Raw genomic sequence first — 25,340 nt, 5'->3', positions numbered from 1 at the left:
AGTGAACCAGGTATACAAACATATTTTATCTCAGATACAGGTGATGATCTAGGTGAGAAAAGGTCAGAGATTGTTGCTGGATAATGGTGATGAAATAGGTGGATGGACATGTTCTATCTCAGATAGTGAGAAGATTCAGAGGCGAAAGAAGCAGGTGCTAGAACCAAGTCCAAGAACATGTTCCAGATCATAGTCCTACTTGGAGTAGGATTTGTGTTTTATGGTAAAGACTTGGTGGACAAGTTTGCAGGATTTCTCGCCATATTTATTAAGATACTTCGGACTTCTACAAGGACACTGAAGTCGCGTTGAAGGAAGGAATCCCAAGTCAACTCAAACCCTAACTCTCATAATGGGCCTTACTATGTAGGGTTGAGTTTATCCGATTTGGTGCATAACCTAAAGCCATATATATCCAAGTCATACCATGAAGAAGTTTCACGCACTCACAAAGAGAAAAATTCAAAACTTGAACAAAAACTGTCAAATCAAGAGATTGAGAGTTGTGATTATTAAAGTGCGCCCTAATACAAAGAAAACGATTGAAGATCCTGTTTGATAGAGCTTATGTTTTATGGTTCTTGAGTCTAGACTCGTGTATTAGGATTGTTTATCGAGTTGTACCTTTATCATCTTTCATAGAAGCAACAACTGTAGGTATAAATGGTAGTTAAATTCAACTTCAAGTTGGGATAACTTGGAGTAGGCTCGACAATCTAGGGAGATTGTTAAGATAGGAATTAGAGTTTAGTTCCTATGTTACAGTGGCTGTAACTTGAACTTGCACAGGCTCACTGTTGTAGTGAAGTTTGGGAAAAAATCCCACATAGGTGTAGGTCGTGGTTTTTTCACCCTTGTGAGCCGGGTGGTTTCCATGTAAAAATTATTGTGTCTCTACTTTTCGTTCTTTATGATTCCGCAGATGCTAGCTTAGAACAGGTAGAGTAACGTGTTCTAACCATGGGCGAAAATTTGGTATAAAGTAGGATAGATAACGAGTAGTGCAGTATATAAAAAGCCTTAGCATATATTCAAATCTCTTTTATTTTAAAAAGATGGTGGAAATTTAGGACCTAGAAAAGTTTATGGGCTGATTACTTGATATCTAAATACTGCATAAGAACTAACTCTGTAGCTAGATGTTGGAGCTCAGGTCAGTCTCACAGCTGGAAGGAATTTCTTGAATGTAGAAACACTGCTGAGCCCCATATGTTCTGGAAGATTAACTCTGGCACATCACTTTTTTGGTGGGACAATTGGACTGGCCTTGGTCCTCTTGCTAAGCTCCTAGAACCTGGTCCAAAACTAGGAAATAATAAGCTTGAAACTACTGTCCCTCTTGATCTGCAAAGTCTTATTGGCAAAAACCAGAATGTTGATAATACACTTCATGACACTTGTATATGGACAATGAATAATGATGGAAGCTTTTCCACTGCTTCTATTAGAGAACCCACAAGGAACCGGAGGAATAAAAATGATACCTTGAAGAACCTTTGGCATAAGTCCATCCCCTTTAAGGTTGCTTTTTTTAATTGGAGGATGATTAAAAGAAAGCTACCTATGGATGAAATGATGGCCAGATTTGGACAACAAGTAGTCTCTAGATGTAATTGTTGTACTAACCTTCAATATGAAACAATTGGAGGGTGAAGTTGCTGAAAGAATATGATGTTTTTTTGCTAACCCTATAGCTATTAAGATGCAAAAGGGCTCCATGAAACAGCTAATGTGGAGCTGGTTGGAAACTCACTATTCCCATGCTTTGCATAAAACTCTTTGCAACATACTTACTATGTACATAAACTGGGAATTATGGAAAAGAAGAGGTGCCAGTAGGTATGGGTAGATTTCTTACTCTGTAAAACAGAATATCAATCAAGTTAATTTTCAAGTCAAAGTCCTACTGTATAAACACTTTACACATATTAACCTTCACTTGTCTTGGAAAGATATTTGTGCTATTACATGTAATTACTCAGCACCTGTAAGTAGTATCCCAGTTTATTGGAGCAGATCACAAGGACAACATTTCAAACTTAACACTGATGGGAGCTCTGTAAGAGAACTGATGAAAGCAGGAGCAGGAGGCATAATCAGAGATCAAGATGGAAAGATGATCCTAGCATACTCTGAATCCATTGAATTATGCAGCAACAATGTCGCAGAGATCAAGGCTACTCAAATCGGGCTTCATTATTGCTCAAATTTGAGGCTGAAAAACATCATCCTAGAGATGGATTCAAAGCTAATGGTGGAAATAAGCTAATGGTGGAAACGATCAAGGGCATCAGCAAACCCTCTTGGAGATTTCAACAGATGGCACAAGACATTCAAGAAGCATTGAACAAACTAGAAGGCTCAGCACAACATTGCTATATAGAAGCAAACTCAGTAGCAGGTATTCTATCAAAACAAGGTTCAATTAAGGGTCTAATAGTGTCTTCCAAGATCCTCAACACTTACCTAAAACTGCTATTGGGGCCTATAGATTGGATAGATATGGCATGACCAAATTCAAGATTAGGAAAAAGAAAGTTGGTATTGGCTAATAGAGTATAGATCAAATGGTGAATCTCTCTAATTTGCAGATTCAACATTTGTTCAAAATCCTTTTGAGAGCTTAGTAGTTAGAGAGGAAACCCCTCTGTGGAGTGCAAGAGTAGTCTGTTACTCTTGTGGGAGTTGTTACTTTGTAACTATCCTTTTTTGCTCATCAGTTATGAACAAAATGAAAATTTTGAGTTAAAAAAAAAATTACTGGGATTAGTTCCTCAAACTCTCATAAATTGGTATTTTGATAAGAAAAAATTGTCTATGTGAATATTTTGAGCTTAAGTGTTATGGGTGAAAGTATGCACTTAAGGCTCAATGTCTTAACCGATAGCTAAATCTCGAACAGAATGCAGAAAAATAGGTAGATATTCCCGCTTATCTAGCTAGCTCAGATCTCAAAAAAGTAATTGAATGGTTTAAATAGATGTAATTACTTGTTTATGTGCAATTGTTTGTATTGCTTAGATTCAGTTCAGGCTTAGATAAATGTGATCATATTCAGCTCGGAAGAAGTAGTCAAGCTTCCAATATGTGAGTGCCAAGAGGCATGGTTTGGTTACCCCACACTTGTAGATGTTATTGTTTGTTTTGGGAGATAGGCTGACACTCCCCAGACATGACCCAGTTGCACGTATGCATGACCAATAAAACTTTTCAAAACAGATAATTTCTGATAAAACCAATTTCAGATGTATAACTCATCTCATGTTTAGCTTCAACAGATTACAGTATTAATTTATGAATTACTGGAATTTATTTAATGCATGTCATAATATTAACTTCACTCAGAAAGTAATGTATCCCACTAGGCGGTCATCAGTGAAACTTACTGAGTACTGTATTGGTGGTACTTAGTATGTTTTGGCCTATCTACTTTTTGGTGGTAGGTATTGAGATTTGAGACTGCATATATAGGTCAAGAGATATATGGCTAGATTCAGTTATCATTGACCCATTGATGAGCTCTGTTGATTCTTTTCGGCAGTGGCATGTTCCTTTCAATTTACTTTATGTTTCAGACATATTACTATTCTCAGGGAAATGCGCTGTAGACTTATATATTCAGCTCTCTGTTAGAGGCTCATGACTTGTTAGTGGACATAGTATTTCGGATGTTTTGCGTTAGACTCTATGATAAATCTATTGGACAATTTTAAGAACTCCACATATTACCAGAAATGATGCTTTACAGTTGTCAATTCTGCAATCAGTGAAGTTTAGTAGCAACTATCAGTCAGCTAGAACATGATTCACTCGACGGGTAGTACAGGTTGGATGTCAATCACGTTCCACCCAATTTGAGAGCGTGACAGAACTATCAATTACTTTTTTCCACTTCTTTTTAGAACATTCATTAGAGTATGAGTAAGGGGTAAAATAGAAAAAGAATCTTATTTTTTTTATAAAATAACAAATATTTTCGAACAATCATTTTTAACCAAAGTGACAAATAAATAGGTGTTGTAAAATGAAGCTAAAAGAGTCACAATAGTAAAGGATGAACACAATAGAAATAGAGAAACAAGAGAGGAGAGATTTCTTATTCATCCAAATGTGTTCAAGTATATCCCATATGAAAACTTATGCCTCTATTTATAGTGCTACATATGCATTCAATATATGAGATAATGGAAGAACCATTAAGATGGTGGAAGATAATGGAAGAACCATTAAGATGGTGGAAGATCCATTAAAATGGTGGAAGATAATGGAAGAGGCATTATATTTGTGTAGTGGACATCCATACTCTATATTTACTATATTTCATAACACTCCCCCTTGGATGTCCATATATGTGCCTCGTTACACATTATTTGCTGCCTCGTTAAAAACCTTGTCAGAAAAACCCAATGGGATAAAATCTTGACCAAGGAAAAAAGAGTGCAGCGCGTATTTTCTCCCCCTGATGAAAAGATCACTTTAATTCTCGAAGACGACGCATTCCAATCTTGTATATCAGCTTCTCAAATGTCGAGGTTGGTAATGCTTTAGTGAACAGATCCGCCAAATTATCGATCGAGCGAATTTGTTGAACATCTATCTCACCTTTCTTTTCAAGATCATGAGTAAAAAAGAACTTTGGTGAAATATGTTTTGTTCTATCTCCTTTAATGTATCCTCCTTTCAGTTGAGCAATACATGCAGCATTATCTTCGTACAATATAGTTGGAATATCCCTTTTCAAAATAAAACCACACATTTCCTGAATATGTTGAGTCATTGATCTCAACCAAACACACTCCCGACTAGCTTCATGAATGGCTATTATCTCCGCATGATTTGAAGAAGTGGCATCAATGCCCCAATTGCACTGAGATATGGAGTTTCATCACCAATGAGCTCTTCATCATTATCCTTAGGTCGAAATGGATCTTTATTTATGTCAAGCGATCTCACAACCATCGGGGTACTCAACGGATGTGATTTATCCATGTAAAAGCGCTTTAAAACTTTTTCAGTGTATGTTGATTGATGGACAAATATTCCATTTGTCAAATGCTCAATTTGTAGGCCAAGACAAAATTTTGTCTTACCTAGATCTTTCATTTCAAATTCTTTCTTCAAACACTCTATAGCTTTTGAAAGCTCTTTAGGAGTGCCAATGATGTTCAAGTCATCAACATACACAGCTATTATGACAAATTCAGACCCATATCTTCTTATAAAAACACAAGGACAAATAGGATCATTTTTATATCCTTCATTTAGCAAATATTCACTAAGACGATTGTACCACATCCGCCCTGATTGTTTCAATCCATATAAAGATTTCTGAAGTTTTATTGAACAGGTTTCCTGCGAACTTTTGTATGCTTCGGGCACTTTGAATCCTTCAGGGATTTTCATAAGAATTTCTTGGTCCAATGAGCCATATAAATAGGCTGTGATAACATCCATCAGTTGCATATCAAGATTTTCACGAACTGTCAGATTTATTAGATACCTAAAGGTAATTGCATCCACCACAGGAGAATATGTCTCCACATAATCAATGCCAGGCCTTTGCGAAAATCCTTGTGCCACAAGTCGTGCTTTATATCTTACGACTTCACCTTTCTCATTTCGTTTTCGCACAAACACCCATTTGTACCCCACTGGCTTGACATCTTCAGGTGTTCGGACTATTGGTCCGAAAACTTCACGTTTTTCAAGTGAAGTCAATTCTTCTTGAATTGCGTCCTTCCATTTTGGCCAATCATTTCTCTGTCTACATTCATCAACAGATTTTGGCTCAAGATCCTCATCTTGTTGCATTATCTCAACAGCAACATTATATGCAAAAGTATTGTCGACCACAATATCATTTCGTTTCCACCTTTTCCCCGCCGAGACATAACTTATCGAGATCTTTTCACTATCATTATTTTGAAGTATCTGGACCTTCTTTGTGGGCTTATCATTTATTATGTCTCGAGCCTCTTCTTGAGCAATTTCCCTCACAGGATGATCATCTTGATCATTTATTTCTTTTCTTTTTTGAGGATTTTTATCCTTGGAACCAATTGGTCTACCACGTTTCAGACGTGGCCTGGAATCATTTGCATTAACCGTTTGTCCTACCGGGACATCAACTCGAACTGGAGTATTTGCAGCTAGAATATGAGATTTAGTAACTCTTGGAAGATTAGTAAATGCATCTGGCAGTTGATTTGCGACATTTTGCAAATAAATCATCTTTTGAACCTCTTGCTCACATTGATTTGTTCGAGGATCTAAATGAGATAGTGATAATGCATTCCAATCTATCTCCTTTTCCAACTGCTTATGTTCTCCCCCTAATGTTGGTTATACTGATTCATCAAAATGACAATCGGCAAATCTTGCTGTAAATAAATCTCCAGTCATCGGTTCTAAATATTTTAAAATTGAAGGAGATTCATACCCAATATATATCCCCAACCTTCTTTGGGGACCCATCTTTGTGCGTTGTGGTGGAGCAATTGGAACATATACCGCACATCCAAAAATTCGAAGATGGGAAATATTTGGCTCTTGACCAAAAGCCAATTGTAATGGGGAGAATTCATGATAACGGGTTGGCCTTATACGCACAAGTGCTGCTGCATGCAAAATAGCATGTCCCCATACCGAAACAGGAAGTTTTGTCCTCATTAGCAATGGTCTAGCTATCAATTGTAGGCGTTTAATCATTGATTCTGCCAGACCATTTTGAGTATGAACATGAGCAACCGAATGTTCAACTGTTATTCCCGTGACCGTACAATAATCATTAAAGGCCTGAGATGTAAACTCACCAGCATTATCAAGACGAATTTTCTTTATCGCATTATCTGGAAATTGTGCTCTTAACCTTATTATTTGAGCCAACAATCTCGCAAAAGCCATATTGCGAGTTGATAATAAGCACACAGGTGGTACCATCTTGTAGATGCATCAATCAAGACCATATAATATTTAAATGGTCCACATGAAGGGTGAATTGGCCCACATATATCACCTTGTATACGTTCCAGAAATGCGGGGGATTCAATCCCAACCTTAGTTGCTGATGGTTTAATAATCAATTTTCCTTGAGAACAAGCAACACAAGAGAATTCCTTAAATTGAAGAATCTTTTGGTTCTTCAAAGTATGCCCATGTGAATTCTTAATTATTTTGCGCATCATACTAGAACCGGGATGGCCCAACCGGTCATGCCAAATGATAAAATCATTAGAATCATTAAACCTTTTATTTACTACAACATGTGTTTCAACCGCACCAATACTTGTATGGTACAACCCGGAAGAAAGTGCGGGTAATTTTTCATGCACAAACTTTTCCCCAGCTTTCATTGTAATAATATAAAGGCACTCAACTTTTCCTTCATTGGCAGTCTCAATGTGATAACCATTTTGGCGAATAACCTTGAAACTTAATAAGTTTCTTCGAGACTTGCTGCAATATAGTGCATCACTAATGGCCAATATTGTTCCTCCAGGTAGTAATAAGTTCGCTTTTCCAGAGCCCTCAATTAATTTTGTACTACCAGATATTGTATTAACACAAGCCCTTTTCATAACCAAATGAGAGAAATATTTCTTTTCTCTTAATATAGTGTGAGTTGTAGCACTATCCAAAAGGCACATATCTCTATTACTCATCTTGGATCCAATTAAAGACTGGGGAATTTTATTTATCTTCATAAAAACAAAAATACATCGTAAGAAATACGGAAACTAACAATATAAAACTTAATTACTAATCCAGAAGATAAAACAACATAGAGAATTTAAGTACTTCTCGAAAATAAAACAACATAAAGACAACTTAAAACACATAAATAAAAATAATAACATAACACATTCCCCAGTGAAACGATCAAATCTCAATTTCGATCTCCAAAGAAGTCTTCAACTTCCAAATGAGTAATATCATCAAGCCCATCAAAATCATCATCTTTCAAAGCCAAATTAGCTTCAACATTATCATCATATTTTCGTGAAGGCCCTGCCTCATCGTTATTTTTAAAAGTCATGTGTGACTCCACCCGGGCATTAGCAGAAGAGGCACCACCTCTATTTGCCTTTCTTTTGAAGGAATTTTGATAAAGCCTGACAAAATGTTCAGGCGCCCGGCATTCATTTTTCCAGTGACCTTTCAAACCACAACGATGACAGTTGTTCCTTGAAGGATTGCCTTGATAACCCATATTGTTCTCCTTTTTATGGTGACCACCACCACGACGATTATTATATCGTCCCTTGCCCCTGCCACGCCCACGCTCATTATTATGGCCTCGATTATTTTGTCTTCTTTCAGTTGGGCCATGTGTTGCTACCACATTCACTTCCGGGAATGGAGCAGTTCCAGTGGGACGGGCTTCATGATTTTTCAATAAAAGGGTATTGTGCTGCTCAGCCACAAGAAGACATGATATCAAATCAGCATGCTTTTTAAAACCCCTTTCACGGTACTGTTGTTGTAATACCAAATTGGAGGCATGAAAAGTCGTAAGAGTCTTTTCCAACATATCCTCGTCAGTTATATTATCCCCACATAATTTCAGTTAGGAAGTAATTCTATAGACAGCAGAGTTATAATCACATACAGTTTTAAAATCTTGTAACCGTAAGTGAATCCACTCATAACGAGCCCTGGGCAATACCGTTACCTTAATGTGGTCATACCTTTCCTTCAAACCAGTCCACAATTCAAGTGGATCTTTCACTGTCAGGTATTCAACCTTCAATCCTTCATCCAGATGATGACGAAGGAAAATCATTGCCTTCGCTTTGTCCTGACTTGATGTTGTATTATCCTGAGTAATAGTGGCACCAAGACCTTTGGCGTCTAGGTGAATTTCAGCATCAAGTACCCATGATAGGTAATTCTTTCCCGAGATATCAAGTGCCACAAACTCAAGCTTCGACAAATTCGACATGATGATCAAAACTATCATAGAAATATTTGAGTTAGATACAGTTAAACAACATAATCTCAAAAATAGTAAGTTTAATTTCCACAAAACAATACCTTTTTACAAACACAGTACCTTCCTTTTTTTTTTCACAAAAACATTATTTTTTTTTCAAACAATACTTTTTTTTATATTTTTTCACAAAACAACCTGTTTCTTCTCTCAAACTTGTAGTCAATATAACCCAATCAAATTAACAGTAACATATAATCATGGTCTTATTAAAAGAACAACTAATCCACAACCACCAACCAATATATATATTTAAAGTACTGTTTTATAAAAATTACCATATTAGTGTTGTTAACTGTTAAATGTTTACTACTATAGCACATAAAGATTTATTATTTCATGAGAATACTAAAAGCGAATTGGCAGCGGAATATCAATTGACAGACCAAATGTATGGTACAAAAATATTTGCATAAAAATAGAATTGGCAGATGACTTAGAAGCTAATTAACTTTCTGTTTGCATAACTTATATTAGAAGGGTGGTAAAAACGCATACCAGATGAAAAAGTAGATTCAACTTGGAGTGATTGGAGCGACGGTAATGAAGTTAGAGACTCGTGCTGATAACGTGTTGTAAAATGAAGCTAAAAGAGTCACAATAGTAAAGGATGAACACAATAGAAATAGAGAGACAAGAGAGGAGAGATTTCTTATTCATCCAAATGTGTTCAAGTATATCCCATATGAAAACTTATGCCTCTATTTATAGTGCTACATATGCATTCAATATATGAGATAATGGAAGAACCATTAAGATGGTGGAAGATCCATTAAAATGGTGGAAGATAATGGAAGAGGCATTATATTTGTGTAGTGGACATCCATACTCTATATTTACTATATTTCATAACAATAGGATAGTAACGATTGCTATTTATTTAATCAACACTTTTAGAAACTTACATCAAAACAACAACCAAAATTTGTTGGTCACTAGGTGGGTGGGATGGAGAAAGTACTATTATTTTGTAGTGTTTGGAGTTTCAGTGACAACGAGAATATAATGACTAGTAGGACGGCGTTTTCCTTGTGAAAAACCAAAAGATCGATCCACAACACACAAGACAATGAATCTTTATTCAATCTATATGAAACAGATTGCTTGTTAATGTCCAACAATTTTCCAAAATTTACAACTAACCCTTTAACACCCTTTCTTTTTAGGTTACTCCATTCGAACTATGTATACAAATGTAGAAAAAAAAACATTATTAATAATATACTCACATGTTCCGTATTCACCGCAAAATGATAGAAGAAAGCGTATAAAAATTACATACCTCAAGTTTTCATGTATGTAGATTCTCACATTCAAGTGTCGAAATCTCAGTGTCAAAATTCACGATATTAATCTACCCTCGTTAATTTTAGTAAAGATGACCCGATCGAATATATATAACTAAAATGACTTTGTAGTGTAGTGAATGTCCAAATTTTTTGGTGTAGTGACGCTACTATATATAAAATACAATAAGGTATTTCTACCACACTAAGTTGGTCACAATGACCCAAACTGCGTTAGCATGGTCATTTATGATATGTTAATGACATTGCTACCCTTCCCTGCAAATTTCATCTTAATTCAAAAGTTTCTCTTTCATCATTCAATTTTTACTTTTTCCCAATACATGGAGATTTCTCATAAATAATTAATGTTGATATTTTCCCTCCTTTTTGTTGAATTTCTTTTTTTTTTCCATCAAAAAACCAAATACCATGTTGAGAAAATTAAGTATTTTTCCAACAATAAAAATTTCTTTTAACAACAATAAAATTGATAAATTTTCTATATTAGATAGATGTAACAAAATTTTAATTCTCAAAATTATTACTTTGAACACCACACATCTATTATGATGAAATAAAAAAAAATCATGTGCTTAATTTTGTTGTTATCTACCGTCAGACCGATGTATAAAAAATCAGATTTTATAAAAATATGTTACTATTATAATTGATTTTTTCTTGGAATCAACGTTCCATATTAAATTTTCCTTTTATAACAGCATTTTACTTATAACTTACTATTGTGGTAAACTTTTTCATAAAATTACCTCGATCACTAAAGCAGCCAAAAAGTATCCGAATAAGTAATGTCATTTATAAAGAGGTTTGCCTGTATATTTTTAAAAATTTAAATTATATCAAACAAAATGACAAAATTTATGTGTACATAATTATAAAAATATATCTATTGAAACTGTAATCAAATTCCAAATTTGATTCAGATAGGAATTTCGCCCGCTAGAGTATCATTACCTCCACACAGGCCTAGGATCGAGCTGAGCCCAAATGAGCTAAGTTCAATCGAGTATCTTACAATTAGAGTTGTCAAAACGGCCTGGCCCAACTCATTCAGGCTAAGCCCATGCGGGCTTTAAAATTTGACCGGCCAGATCGGGCTGGCCCACCATTTTAATGGGCCTTAAAACAAGCCCAACTAATCACTACGTGGGCTGAGGGCCTGGTCGGGCCAACCCACATAAAAAAAATCATAATTCTTTTAGTAAAAAACAATCATAAGAAATAAAAGTTTATGTTAATGAATTCAAATTAAAATCTACAAGATGATCATATAAAATTATAAAATTATAGGTGAAACACATAAATACAAAAATAAAATACTATATATAATATAGAAATGTATTACATGGATGAGAATTGAAAAGGAGTAAAATACACATTGCAAGGGATAGGAGGGGAAAAATATAGTACCTCTCTATAACAACATCATCATGTAACAACACTTCTCTATAATAGTTAAGTTTTTTAAGAACCGATTTTTTATGTTACATGTTACTCTACTTATCTATAACAACATTTTACCTATAACAACAACAATCGTCTTGTTAAAAGTACGCTCTTTGTAAAATTCGCACCCCCCCCCCCCCCCCCGGCGAAAACAGCTATCTTCTTTTTTGGTAATATAATAATTAATTATCCTTATAAAAATAGAATATCTATGATTGCCAATATCAATTCAAGCATTGTATCACCACTAAGAGATTGGAATCTACGAAACAATTTACAATTATAAATTTCTTCCATCAATGTTGAATAATTTTCAAGTAGTTTTAAAATGTGTGCCTTAGAACTTAAAATTTTATACATTTAGTTATGAATTTACTGAAATTGTTTTAACTTTCTTAAATATTTAGTTAGTGAATATATAGAAAATAGTATAAATACATAAAGTGGCACTCGGTAGAACAAGTTGTTGTCTGGTGCCACTGGCGCAGGCCTCAATGTTCCGCTTGTGATGCCTGAGATTGAATCCCATGGGGGGCACATTTTTATAACTGCTTTGTTTTCTACATTTAATTTGAGAATTACAGGATATTGGTCTTCTTTTCTTACTTTTCCTTATTTTTATAAAACGCTGCTAAATGGCCACACAAATTTGGCCCAAATGTGACCACACTTAGTGAAAAGACTACCATAATCCTTAATCTGATTTTGCAATATTTTCCTCCAAAACACACTAATAAATACAATAATTCATTCCTATTCCAAAATACATTGGGCAACTAAATATGATCCATGTTTTCACACAAATAGTTGTCACCTATAAACTTTAATATACGTCTATTCCAACATGAATTCAGACGAACACATCAACAACCAATCACATCAACAGCAAAAAATCATGAACCCAAACGAAGAAAACCTGAATGCAACCAAAGTTTCTTTGGCGGTGCATGAAAAAATTAATACAGACGAAGAAATTGTACTCATTGTAGATGATGTTGTGATTTCGAGAGTTGAACGAGTTATTCTTTGACCGTAATTTTATCATATGCCTTTTAAATATTTAACAATTATTATTTATTGTAACTTATAGTACGTTATATGTAATCATCAAATATGTAAATTTATTTCAAAAAATTTAAAAATTCTATATTCAAATACACAATCAAAATTAAAAATTTGAATTTCGAAAAGCGAGAAATATCACATAAGAAAAAAAGTATAATCTATAAAACAAAAGCAAAAATTAAGGGAGAGCTCATAAGAAAAAACAATTAGCAGCAAATAAAGAAAAGGAAAGAAAAGAAGAAATAAAATAGAAAACGAGAGAAGAAATAATCACATCAAAATGCAAGGATTTTAGCTAAAACTCCTTAGTCACGAAATTAGAAGAATTAGAAGTAGGTTTGACTTGAGAACCAGTAAGGAAATTACTAGTAGCTAGGGGTGTCAAATGGGCGGGTTGGGCTAAAATTGCCCAATCAAAATGGGTTGAGGTGATAAATGGGTTGGGCTAACATTAACCCAAAAGTTACTTGGACTGAAATGGGTTGGGTTGAAATAGGCTAAAATGGGTTGGGTCATGACCCGCCCAACTTGACCCAATTGTTTTTAAGGTTCTATTTTCTAGAAAAACAATTCGTGGAAAATAATTTCTAGAAATACATTTTTCGCAAAAAAAAAAATGCGGATTGTTTTTGAGGAAAACATTTTTCGTGGTAAATATTTTTGAGCAAAACATTTTTCGTGAAAAATATTTCCCTTCATATCAAACAGACTACAAACTTATAAGATACATGATACAAGAAAAGTGTATACATACAAAAAAAAAATAGAGTAAACTAAAGCAATAAACTCAAATTTAAGTAAATTTTAAAAGGGGGCTAGAATTGAACTAGTATTGGGCTAAGTTGGATATCACTTTAAAATGGGCTATGTTGGGTTGGGCTAAAATCAGCCCAATGTGAAATTATCTTGAGCTCAACCCATAAAATTTTGAATGGATTGGGCGGGCAATCACCTTTGGGGCCAAATTTGACACCCCCTAGTAGTAGCATCAGTTCAACTATCACGTTCTTGAAATTGAAATCTCATTTAGGGTCTGTTTGGAAAGCCGCCTAGGGCTGGGCATAAATACCGAAAATCGAAAAATCGAACCGAACCGAACTTTCAACAAACCGAACCGAACCGAACTAGTTTGGTTCGGTGTTTGGTGTCCATCGTCAAAAAACCAAAATCGAAATAGCCGAACCGAAGTTTGATAAAACCGAACGCGCACCGAAATTTAATACATTACCCAAAAAAATTAAAATAGTCCAGGCCCATTAAGTTTAAAGCAAAAAAAACTCAATTGTAATAAGTCCTCTTTTGCATTGTATCCCTAATTTTCCACTTCAATTGAAAAAATCAAATATCCTTAACAAAGAAAGATAACTAGGATGTCTCTTTAGGATTAATGTATGTCCTTTATGTGTTTTCTTAATTATTCTTACGGTATGTATATAACACCTAGTAATCCTATGTCATGATTATAGTTTTCTGTTCTTGTGTATCCTGTTTGTTTGATTTTGATTTCAATTTATCAGTTTTATATTTTATTGCTTTTGAGAATATGAATTAGTGTCAATGGATCGCTTCTAATATTATATTAAAAAAACCGAATTGAAAAAACCGAAACCGAAAGAACCGAACCGAACTAGTTTGGTTCGGTGTTTGGTGTCCACCTTCAAAAAACCGAACCCGAAATAGCTAAACCGAAATTTGATAAAACCGAATCGAAAAACCGAACATCCACCCCTAAAGCCACCTGGTAATTGGAATTGGTGTAATTACTACCCTAGTAATTACACAGTCTAGTAATTACACAGTATTGTAATTACAACGACCCGTTTGTTTGTCATGATGTAATTACAGTGTAATTACAAGCGTGTTGTTTGGTTGCACAAGTGTAATTACACAGTTAGTTTAATTGAAAAATAAAACTTAATTACAAAAAATTTAAAATTAATATTTAAAAAATATGTGCCTTTATAAATGATATTAAATTAGCTATTTAATAACACATTGTTTCTTGAAAATATGTTAATTAATAATCATATATTTGTATCTAAATATTGTAAAAAGTTGTTGATATATAATTTCAAATTAATAATATTTTAATTTTAATTGATTATAAAACTTAAAAGCATTTTTTTTTTTTGTGAGAACATCATAGGATTGGATGTTTGACAAAAAATAAGAATATTTATAAATATAATGCCACAATATTATTCAAATGTTTAACAAAAATTCTATCAATTGTAAGTGAAAAATAAACAGCAAGTAATGTGAAATAACAAGTCAATTGTACTAAAGCTAATAAATTAAAGTTGAAAATATAACCTAAATTCAAAATCTAAAAGAGAAAAATTTGACATAATACTCTTTTATCAAATTCCACCATCACATAAGTAAGTTCCAACGTAACATAAGTAAATACTCCTATAATTCAAAAGAAAGGGAAAATAATAAGTATATAATTGCATTCACAACGAAATTCTACTTTAATAACGTCATTCATTATATGTCAAGTTTGTTAATGACTCATTCTTTCTAATATTAAGAGATGTAGTTTCAAAAGTTAGAATAATAATACGGTTATGCTAAATGAATAAAATAAAAAAATAAAAAATATGAGAAATTACATGGAACCACAAGAAATAAAGGTTGGGAACAGGAAGAAAGGAAATGAAATATAAAAAATAAAATAATTAAAGTAAAAATTATAAAAGCAAAGAAATTAGATAAATTAAAAAGAAATTAAATAATATAAATAAATAAAAATAAAAAAAGAAAAGAAATTAAAATAAAATATAAAAGAAATAAACTAAAAAGTAACTCTGTAATTGCAGGGTGTAATTACACTCAATTCTCAGCCCCCCCCCCCCCCCCCCTTGAGAATTGAAGAGTGTAATTACACCCTCTCAATTACACTCAATTCTCACCTAACTGTGTAATTACCTGGTTAAACAAACAGACCAAACTGTATAATTACACTCAATTCCAATTACCTGGGTGGCTTTCCAAACAGGCCCTTATAGTTTACCAATGATTTACAACTGGATACTTCTTGAAAATTGGTGTCTTAAATAATGATCTTGAGATTTCTGGCATAGGATGATTTAAAATATTTTGACCCTGCACTCTTTACAAGGTCATTTAGCATTTTACGATTTCTTATAATAATTTGTTCTTATTTAACCCGACCCAAGTAATGTTGCTATCAATTTGCTAAATCAAAATTTCCTTTTTTGACTAATCGACAAGTTACTTTCCGAAACCAACTTCAGCAAAAGAAAAAGTTATTACAAATGTGTTGTGCAATCAACTTTATGACGGGATGTTAAGTTTAGTAGGAAGACTTTTTGGTACCCATTAAAAGGACCATTTTAATTTTTTCAATCTAATTGAGAAATAAGCACTAAAACTTGATACTAATAACGAACTTCTTAGCACGATTGTGCTGAAAAATATTAATATTGTCATTTTCAAATAGATTTCTACTTCTTATTCTTCTATTCTCAATTGTTGAAGTTCCAATTTCCATGCAATTTGATCAATTAGGGATATTGAAATTTAAAATATATGTATAGGTATGTTTTGACTTCATGTGAAAGCATTTGCTTCGTGTGGGATTACTATGGGTATGTTGTTGTTGTGTGAAAACCTTTGCTTCTCCTTATTTTTAGCAACCTCTTTAACCTATTTATCATTAATGTAAAACATTTATGATATAATTAGTTTTCCCTCACTATATAGTAATTTTTTAAACTAATTTTGTAAATATATTGTCTAAGAATTCAATGAAAAGGAAATGACTTTTAAATTTAAAACATCTACATGTGTCTTTTAAATATTTTCCGGAAGATTGTTGTGGACTAAGTAGTTGCAAAACCATTCTATTTAACTTCTTATGGTGTTGTGTTGCTGCTTCAAATAATATTATACAATTTTTGTTATGATGTTTAAATAGTGAAGTTCTAACATCCTAAAACACCGTGTATAAAATTCGTCATAGATTATTTAAGGCTATTATTTAATGTTTTACAATTTGTGAACACTATATTCCCTTAAACCATAAAAAATTTATTATAAGCATGGCCTTTGAGGATTTTACACCAACCCATTTACACTTTTGGATCTACATAATTTGCTTTTATGCCAAAGTTGGTCTATCTTGACTTTAAAATTAACATATTTACTCAATGACTCCCCCACCACTCCACTACTATCAAATAAAAACAATAATCAGAATAAGCCCGAAAAGAAAATTACATTAACCTTCTTAAGAGTAGTCATTAATTACAATATGTCAACCTCATAAAGTATACGTGCCTATATATACTACCTAAGTTCTCCCCATCCATCCAACCTCATCCAACAAAAAGAACTCACACAAAGAGCATTTCTTTTAAAACAGTGTGACAACTTATATTTGTTAGAAACAAAGGCATGGAGTTCTTCTATGTCTCTCTTCTTTGCCTATTTGTTTTTTTGATTTCCCTCTCCCTTCACTTCCTCTTCTACAAGAACAAATCCGCCTTGTCCGGCCCCTTTCCTCCGGGCAAGACAGGGTGGCCTATAGTCGGAGAGAGCCTCGAGTTTCTTTCCACTGGTTGGAAAGGCCACCCTGAAAAATTTATCTTCGATCGTATAGCTAAGTACTCTTCCATTGTCTTCAAAACTCACCTTCTAGGTGAACAAGCCGCTGTTTTTTGTGGTGCCTCGGGCAACAAATTCTTGTTTTCGAACGAAAACAAACTAGTACAAGCATGGTGGCCAAATTCTGTTAACAAAGTCTTTCCATCTTCAACACAAACATCTTCTAAAGAAGAAGCTATTAAAATGAGAAAAATGCTACCGAATTTTTTCAAACCCGAAGCGTTGCAACGTTACGTTGGTATCATGGACCATATAGCCCGACGTCACTTTGCTTCCGGATGGGAAAATAATGATCAAGTTGTTGTTTTCCCATTAGCAAAACGTTACACTTTTTGGTTAGCATGTAGATTGTTTTTGAGTGTGGAAGATCCTACCCATGTGGCTAAATTCGCAGACCCTTTCGATGTTTTGGCTTCTGGTTTGATTTCAATCCCTATAGACTTGCCTGGAACACCATTTAATCGAGCAATTAAGGCTTCAAATTTTATTAGGAAAGAGCTAGTGGCAATTATTAAACAAAGGAAGATTGATTTGGGAGAGGGGAAAGCATCAGCAACACAAGATATATTGTCACACATGCTCTTAACGTGTGATGAAAATGGGAAATTCATGCAGGAGTTGGATATTGCTGACAAGATATTAGGGTTGTTAATTGGTGGACATGATACTGCTAGCTCTGCTTGTACTTTCATAGTTAAGTATCTTGCTGAGCTTCCCGAGATCTATCAAGGAGTTTACAAAGGTAACTAACTCATTTATTTTTTTAGTCGTCCTATACCCAAGTATTCACAATTAACACATAGTTTCACCTGCTATAACATGTAACTTACTATTTTTTGCATGTTACGAATACGTACCTTATATAAAATGTCATATTTATAGCATCTTATAAGACCATTTACACCATTTGCTTAATTTAACCAGCCCGATTATCGTTTTGTTGCCATCATGTTTTTTCTATAGATCATTTAATATAAAATAATTTGTCTTTTAAATAATTTGATAGTGCAAAAATAATTTACACCATTATAACCCTTCTTTTCATCTGGAAAATTAAACATGATATCATAGTCGTATAAACGTCATTTTGATACTAGACATCCACACACAGTTAAGATTGTATCTTTTCCCATGCAATTTTGAGTTTAACATGTGAATAAGTATTTGTGGGTGCATAGAACGAAAATTGGGAAAAGGAAGTTTCGTTTTTCTTTGCTTTCTTAGTTAACTTCTATGTGTGTGTGAACATGCCCCTGTTTCAAGAAAGCTACTCACTATCTTTTGAAACGACCAAAAGTAAAGCTAGTGTTCGATATACCTGACTGAGCGCACTAAGTGACTAGTAGGATATTTAAGTACGTAATTTACGGTTTTGAATTTTGAACAATATTCATAATTTTTGCTCTAAAGTAAAAAAATTAAACTAATAAGATCGTTTATTAAAGTGCAGTACTACTAGGTGTGAGCAAGATATAATTTGGGTTGCCACCTTCTTTTGGTTTTACTGAGGATCATCCAATCACCAACCCTTTTACCTATTTAAAAGTATTTCATTTGTACTATCGTGATATGCATGGCTAAAAAATACTCTCTCCGTTCTTTTTTACTTATCCAGTATTCTAAAAATAATGTTTATTTTACTTGTCTAGTTTGGAAAATCAAGAGATAATTTATCCACTACAAGAAAGTATAGAAATGACAACAAAAAAAATTAATATTTGACAACAACTTGGTTTTATTGTTGGCAAATGAACTTTTTTGTTGCCAAACAATTTAATTTTATTGTCATACTATTGATTATTGTTGCAAAAAGTACTTTTGGCAACAAACAAAAAAAATTGTTGCACGTCGTTGCAATAACAGCCGTTGGGAAAAGTTTATGCAACAATTTTATTTTTTTTGTTGTCAATAGTACTTTTTGCAACAATAATCAATCTATGGCAACAAAAAAAATTGTTGCCAAATATCTTTTTTCATGTAGTGATCATTTCATGTCTATTTTACCCTTATTATAATTATTGGGTTGGAAACTTCAACTAATTGTTAGTGACGGTATAACTTTTAAAGTATGTTTGATTGATTTCAATTATTTTAATTATTTATAATAATTGGTGGTAATATAGTAAAATTATCATTTTATTTAATTCTTCTGAAGGGTATGCCAAGTCAAACATGAACAATTAAAAATGGATGGAGGGAGTATTACTGGTCGGTTCTACTAGCATCTACAAAATTAAATCTCTTTGTGATCTGGCCAGGGTCAATCCTGTGGTTTTTGTCCATGGACAATGTTTACACTTTAATGTAATTTAACTAATTATGGTAGATTGGTTATCACAGATATTGTTTTGCTTTAAATACCATATTAACTGGACAAAAAGTAAATGTATTTATCTTAGATCACTTTTCCTTCTATTTTCTCCTATGCTGAACGCTTACAATTATTTTTTTTGTTGTTCAAAATATATAGAGCAAATGGAGATAGCCAAATCAAAAGCTCCAGGAGAATTATTGAACTGGGAAGACATTAAAAAGATGAAATATTCATGGAATGTTGCCTGTGAAGTATTAAGACTTTCCCCACCACTTCAAGGTGCTTTTAGGGAAGCCCTTGCTGATTTCGTCTTCAATGGTTTCTCCATTCCAAAAGGATGGAAGGTAAATAACTAAATACATATCCTCTTAACTTATATAGATTGATAGTGTAAGTAACTAATATTCTAATGATGGATATGTGATAATACAGGATGGACATATAGAATGTTATTATTCTATTTTTAAGTGTACCATATACTAATTGCAAGGAAGGGTTACTTTCTTGTTGTATGTCAACTTAATCTGATATTGTGAAAAAGTTTACATATTTTTGTTTATGATGTAGTTCCTCCTTTGTTTGTCATGGATACAGTTATATATGTTGACAAAATAAGAAATTACTTTTGTTAGAACAATATCAAACTACTATAATATTAACCTACTCCTTCAGTATTGGTACGCTGTGACCCTAGTTTTTGTTATGAATCGCTTTAACTTTTAATAAATAATATCACTCTCAGGGCACAAATAAATTTTGGAGTTTAATAAGCTCTAATGGCGTTAACTATTTACCAAACTCTAATTTCTTTTATGGACTCATATATGCAGATATATTGGAGTGCCAATTCTACCCACAAGAGTCCAGACTTCTTCCCTGAACCTGAAAAATTTGACCCTTCAAGATTTGAAGGAAGTGGGCCTGCTCCATACACATTTGTACCATTTGGTGGAGGACCAAGAATGTGCCCCGGAAAAGAGTATGCTCGTCTAGAAATTCTTGTTTTCATGCATCATCTTGTTAAAAGATTCAAGTGGGAAAAAATTATTCTAGATGAGAAAATCGTCGTCAATCCGATGCCGATCCCGGCGAAGGGACTCCCCGTCCGACTCTACAGTCACAACCAGCAGGCATGAGCAAGACTGCAAAGGCTTATTATAGTAACAAATTAAATTTGTAACTTATATTACTTATTCCTTTTCATGTTTCTTTACTTATTGTTCTCTTTTTATTTTTTGGTGTCCCCTTAAATTTATTTGGTTTGTATCCTCTTATTGTTAAGGCACTTTTAGATGTGTGACCAATAATTAGTGTTCAATCTCCATAAATTAATTACTTGCATCTACATGTTTCGTTTTTTTAATAGAGTATAATTTATACGTAATTATAGTGTAAGAATATTACACATGCACTATCATGTCACTTTTATCTATTGGTATAAGGCTATCCATTACAATTTATAAACTACAAATCTATTTACATCGTCACTATATATAAATCGGAAAAGGCTCAAATATGTCATTCAACTATCGGAAATGACTCATTTATGCCACTCGTCAATAGTTTGGCTCATTTATGCCATCGAACTATAGGAAATGACTCATTTATGCCACTTATCAATAGTTTGACTTATGTATGTCATCGCTCACTATCAAAATGACTCATCCATGCCATTTTTTATTAACGCCGATTTTATAATACCAGTTATGACACGTAGCCTTCAATTAGAGGTCTACGTCGTTTAATTAAACCAGCCCAATTTTAAATACCAAATTAATAAAAAATTCGACTCATACACCTTACCCACCCACAATCATAATCTAGTTGAAGGTCATGTGTCATATATGATATTGTAAGACTAGCTTTAATGAAATATAGCATGGATGAGTCATTTTGGTAACCGGCGATGGCATAAATGAGTCAAACTATTGATGAGTGGCATAAATGAGTCATTTCCTTTAGTTCGATGGCATAAATGAGTCATTTCCTATAGTTTGATGGCATAAATGAGCCATTTTCGATAGTTTCATGGCATATTTGAGCCTTTTCCGTATATAAATTATGCTCTTTTTAATATAGTTAACATAACTTGTGATGACTAATTGCAAAAGCAATAGTTCAATGTCATTAATGCGATTCGACATCATGATACAGCGGCCACTAAACTATCCATTTAGGACATGATGTCGACGTTTCGCTTAGCAATTACAAATGTAGCAGTAATGTGTACTACACCAAATGAGAAAAATGCTTTCTATTCACACATTGTCTTTAGTTAAATTTTTTAACTATGTTTGAGTTGTAAATGTAGATAACGAAATTTCGTTAAATGTAAACAAGAAATTTGGACAATATTAAATTCAAGATATATTAGTCCAAATAAATAAGTGGTCTGATATAATTGGATTAATTATTGGGAAAATTACATAGGGTACCTACTCAAGACTCTTTATTACAAAATATATAGATAATTTTCCTTATTTACAAAACATAATGATATATTACGAAACATGACAGATTTTCAAATATTTTTCTTTTTTTTATTATTTTTTTCCAGAAAATACTTTTTTAAAAAATATTTTAATTTTTTTTAAAATAATTTTTATATTTTTTAAATTTTTTATTTTATTTTAAAAAAAAATTATATATATGCTAAAAACCTTTAAAAAATTACCTCAAATTTTTGTGTAAGAAAGTTGTATGAAAAATGTATGAAATGTGTATGTGTGAGCTAAATTTTTAATATAATTTTCATACACAAAATTGTGAGCGAAAACTTTAAGCCTTGAAAAATGTATGAAATGTGTATGTGTGAATGAAATTTTAAGACTTGAGCGAGATAAAAATTTCATATTGTTTTCATAAACACAATTTTGAGCCGATTTTTTAAGCCTTGAACGAGATATACACATTTCATTCATTTTTCATACCGTTTTCATACACTAAATTTTGAGCGAACTTTTTAAACCTTGAGCGAGACATACATATTTCATACAACTTTGATACAGAAATTTTTGAGCGAAAAAAATGTTTTAAAAAAATAATTTTTTAAAATAATTAATAAACAATATTTTTAAAAAATTAAAAATATAAAAAAAATGTAAAAACAATTTATTTTTTTAAAAGATAATAATTTAAAAAAAAAAAAAAAAGTTTTGTATAGAGTTTGTAATGCTATGTTTTGTAAATATAAAACTATCGTCATGTTTCGTAAATATTTCTCCTTAATATGTATATATACGTAGTTCTCCCTTAATTATTTAAGTCCAATTATAAATATGGATTTAATTAAAACGGTCCAAATGCGTTGGGCTATGAATGACGAGTCCACTTTGTTAAGTCCAAGATGTCATCTTCCTAGAGTCCCAAATTAGTGTCACGTGTGAAATGATGTGGCACGCCAAGTCAAACTAAGGGGCCAATAGGATTATGCCAAGTGTTAACAGCATACCTAGTGTACAAGTAACATCTTTCGGCCAATCAATTATTGTCGTGTCACTTCATTCTGATTGGTCATGAAGGGTTTATCCTTATCACAACTCTTCCATCCTACAACTACAAATAGGGGCCTCATAATTCAGAAAAAAGGAACCAAAATTAAAACAAGAAACCAGAGGGAGCTCGTGGACAAACGTTACAAGTTCCCTACAAGCTACAAGCATTCAAGCACTCGTCTACAAGTTTCAAATATCCGAAGATCAAGAACGAAGGTGAATCAAATAGCAAGGCTTTCAAGATCAAAGTCAATGAAGGCAAATTAAATACCAAGAAGTTCAAGATCAAATTCACTTGCTTGTCTAAGAATAATTGTTCGTCGCGGTCATCAAAGTGTTCGTGGTGAATCAATTCAAGTCAAAATCAAATCCATATTCAAGATCAAGCTTCAGGCTCTTGAATTCAAATACAAGTTCAAGAAATCAAGACCACCAAATTCAAAATCAAGCTCAAAGGGGTTGATGTATTTGCGACTCTTGGATCAAACGTTGACCTCCGCCGGAGGTTTGGGTCGGTTTTGTGATAATGAGAAATCAAACTGACAAGGGTTGTGGTGGGATGGATAGGGTTCCTCCACTCTTAATCAGCGGTGTCACGTTGGAACTCTGAGTATGGAAAAAATCATATTACTCCCCTTTAAATAGGCCTTACGTGGCGTGAATCTAGATTAGTCGGGGCCTTAATGCGGGTACTGGACACCGAATGAGAAAGCGGAAAAAAAAAAGAATATGGCAGCCTAAATCAAATCATTTCCTTGCAGGGGCGTATTTATGTGCAATTTTTTTAGACATGTGGCCCATGAACTTTCCGCAAAACTAGATATTTTATGTACATATTTTCTAGCAGGTAGTTGAGCGCTATCCTACTTAATCGTAGTAGTATTCTTATAGGTTTTTTTGTCCTTCGATTTCTGCTGCTATATGTTGTTTCTTGTACTTTGATTATCGTATTATTTTGTGGTAGTTACTGCTTCTTTGTTTTTCAGTCAGCTTTTTTCATGCTTTTTACAGTATTTTTCCATAGCTTTTATACTGCTTTGAACTGCTTGTCTGATCCTTGTGCCGAGGGTCTACCGAAAATAGTCTCCCTATCTCCCAAGGTATGGGTAAAGTCTGCGTACACTATACCCTCCACGGACCCCACTATGTAGGATTTCACTGAGTATGTTGTTGTTTGGCTAATATTACATGTTGGCACCAATGCCACAAAGAGGCTTAATGGTATACTTGGTTATTTATCAATCAAGAGAAATTGATTCATTTTTATTCTCCTTTCTTTAATAGTACACCCATGTTGTAGAAATCCTAGATCCGCCTTTAGTTCCTTATCTGACGAATAGATATTTCACCCTAACCTTAATATTGTTGAATTTGTCACTAATGATAGTAACATTATATCCAACTTTTAGTAGGGATCTAGTAGCTCAGTTGGTTGGTTACCTGAACTTTCACCTTGTTGGTGAGAGTTCGCATCCCCATATTGTGATCCCCTTTCGCAGCCCCCTTAATAAAAACATTTTAAAAAAAAAAAAAAAAAAAAAGTTATATCCAACTTTTAAGAAATTCTTCCTCCCTATTGCCAAGACTACTAATATCTGTAAGGCTGTAACATTAAGTCCAGTAGTTATATGTAAAGCTCTTTCCTGAGAATTCCTGTGATACATCACCCGATTTCGAGGAAGAGTCTCCCTCGTATTTTCATGTATACGTCTAATTAATTTAACTATCCATACGAAAAATCGAGGTGAGTAATTTGTTTTGGTTTTTTATTTTTCTTTTCCTTGATTATAAGTCGTTACTATGTTAGAAACCAGGTTAAGTTTTCAATACTTTAAAATAACTACAAATTAAAACGGTTACATATGTCATGTGCTTATCGATTTGGTATATACCTTAGGTGTCAGTCTGCCTTCCCTTGATTTTGACGTCTTTAACAATCTTTTGTGGTATTTATCCTGTTGTGTGTATACATGGTCATTAATTTTGTGAAAATTCTAGGTGTCTTGACTAAGAAAATGATAAAAATAGACTAAAATCGACCATTAAAGGGTTTACTTCCGTCAACGGAGTAGCTAAAGTCTCCCCATCAAAAG

General features: G+C 33.3%; 2 protein-coding genes across 2 annotated transcripts; one reads left to right on the top strand and one right to left on the bottom strand.

Annotated features, from left to right (window-relative positions):
• Window positions 1-3,696: 3,696 nt before the first annotated feature.
• On the bottom strand, window positions 3,697-4,777 carry LOC132639429 (uncharacterized). Its single transcript, XM_060355873.1, has 2 exons — window positions 4,476-4,777; window positions 3,697-3,757 (listed from the first exon to the last, which is right to left on the bottom strand). The coding sequence occupies exons 1-2, from the start codon at window positions 4,775-4,777 to the stop codon at window positions 3,697-3,699; spliced, it is 363 nt and encodes a 120-aa protein (XP_060211856.1).
• Window positions 4,778-17,134: 12,357 nt separating this feature from the next.
• LOC132640889 (beta-amyrin 28-monooxygenase) lies at window positions 17,135-21,094 on the top strand. Its single transcript, XM_060357693.1, has 3 exons — window positions 17,135-18,181; window positions 19,910-20,097; window positions 20,584-21,094. Exons 1-3 carry the CDS (start codon window positions 17,230-17,232, stop codon window positions 20,887-20,889), a joined length of 1,446 nt encoding a protein of 481 aa, XP_060213676.1. The 5' UTR covers window positions 17,135-17,229; the 3' UTR covers window positions 20,890-21,094.
• The last annotated feature ends 4,246 nt before the right edge of the window (window positions 21,095-25,340 follow it).

Source organism: Lycium barbarum, chromosome 5, assembly GCF_019175385.1.
Source record: "Lycium barbarum isolate Lr01 chromosome 5, ASM1917538v2, whole genome shotgun sequence".
Lineage (NCBI taxonomy): Eukaryota > Viridiplantae > Streptophyta > Magnoliopsida > Solanales > Solanaceae > Lycium > Lycium barbarum.
This window is presented reverse-complemented; position numbering and strand designations above follow the sequence as displayed.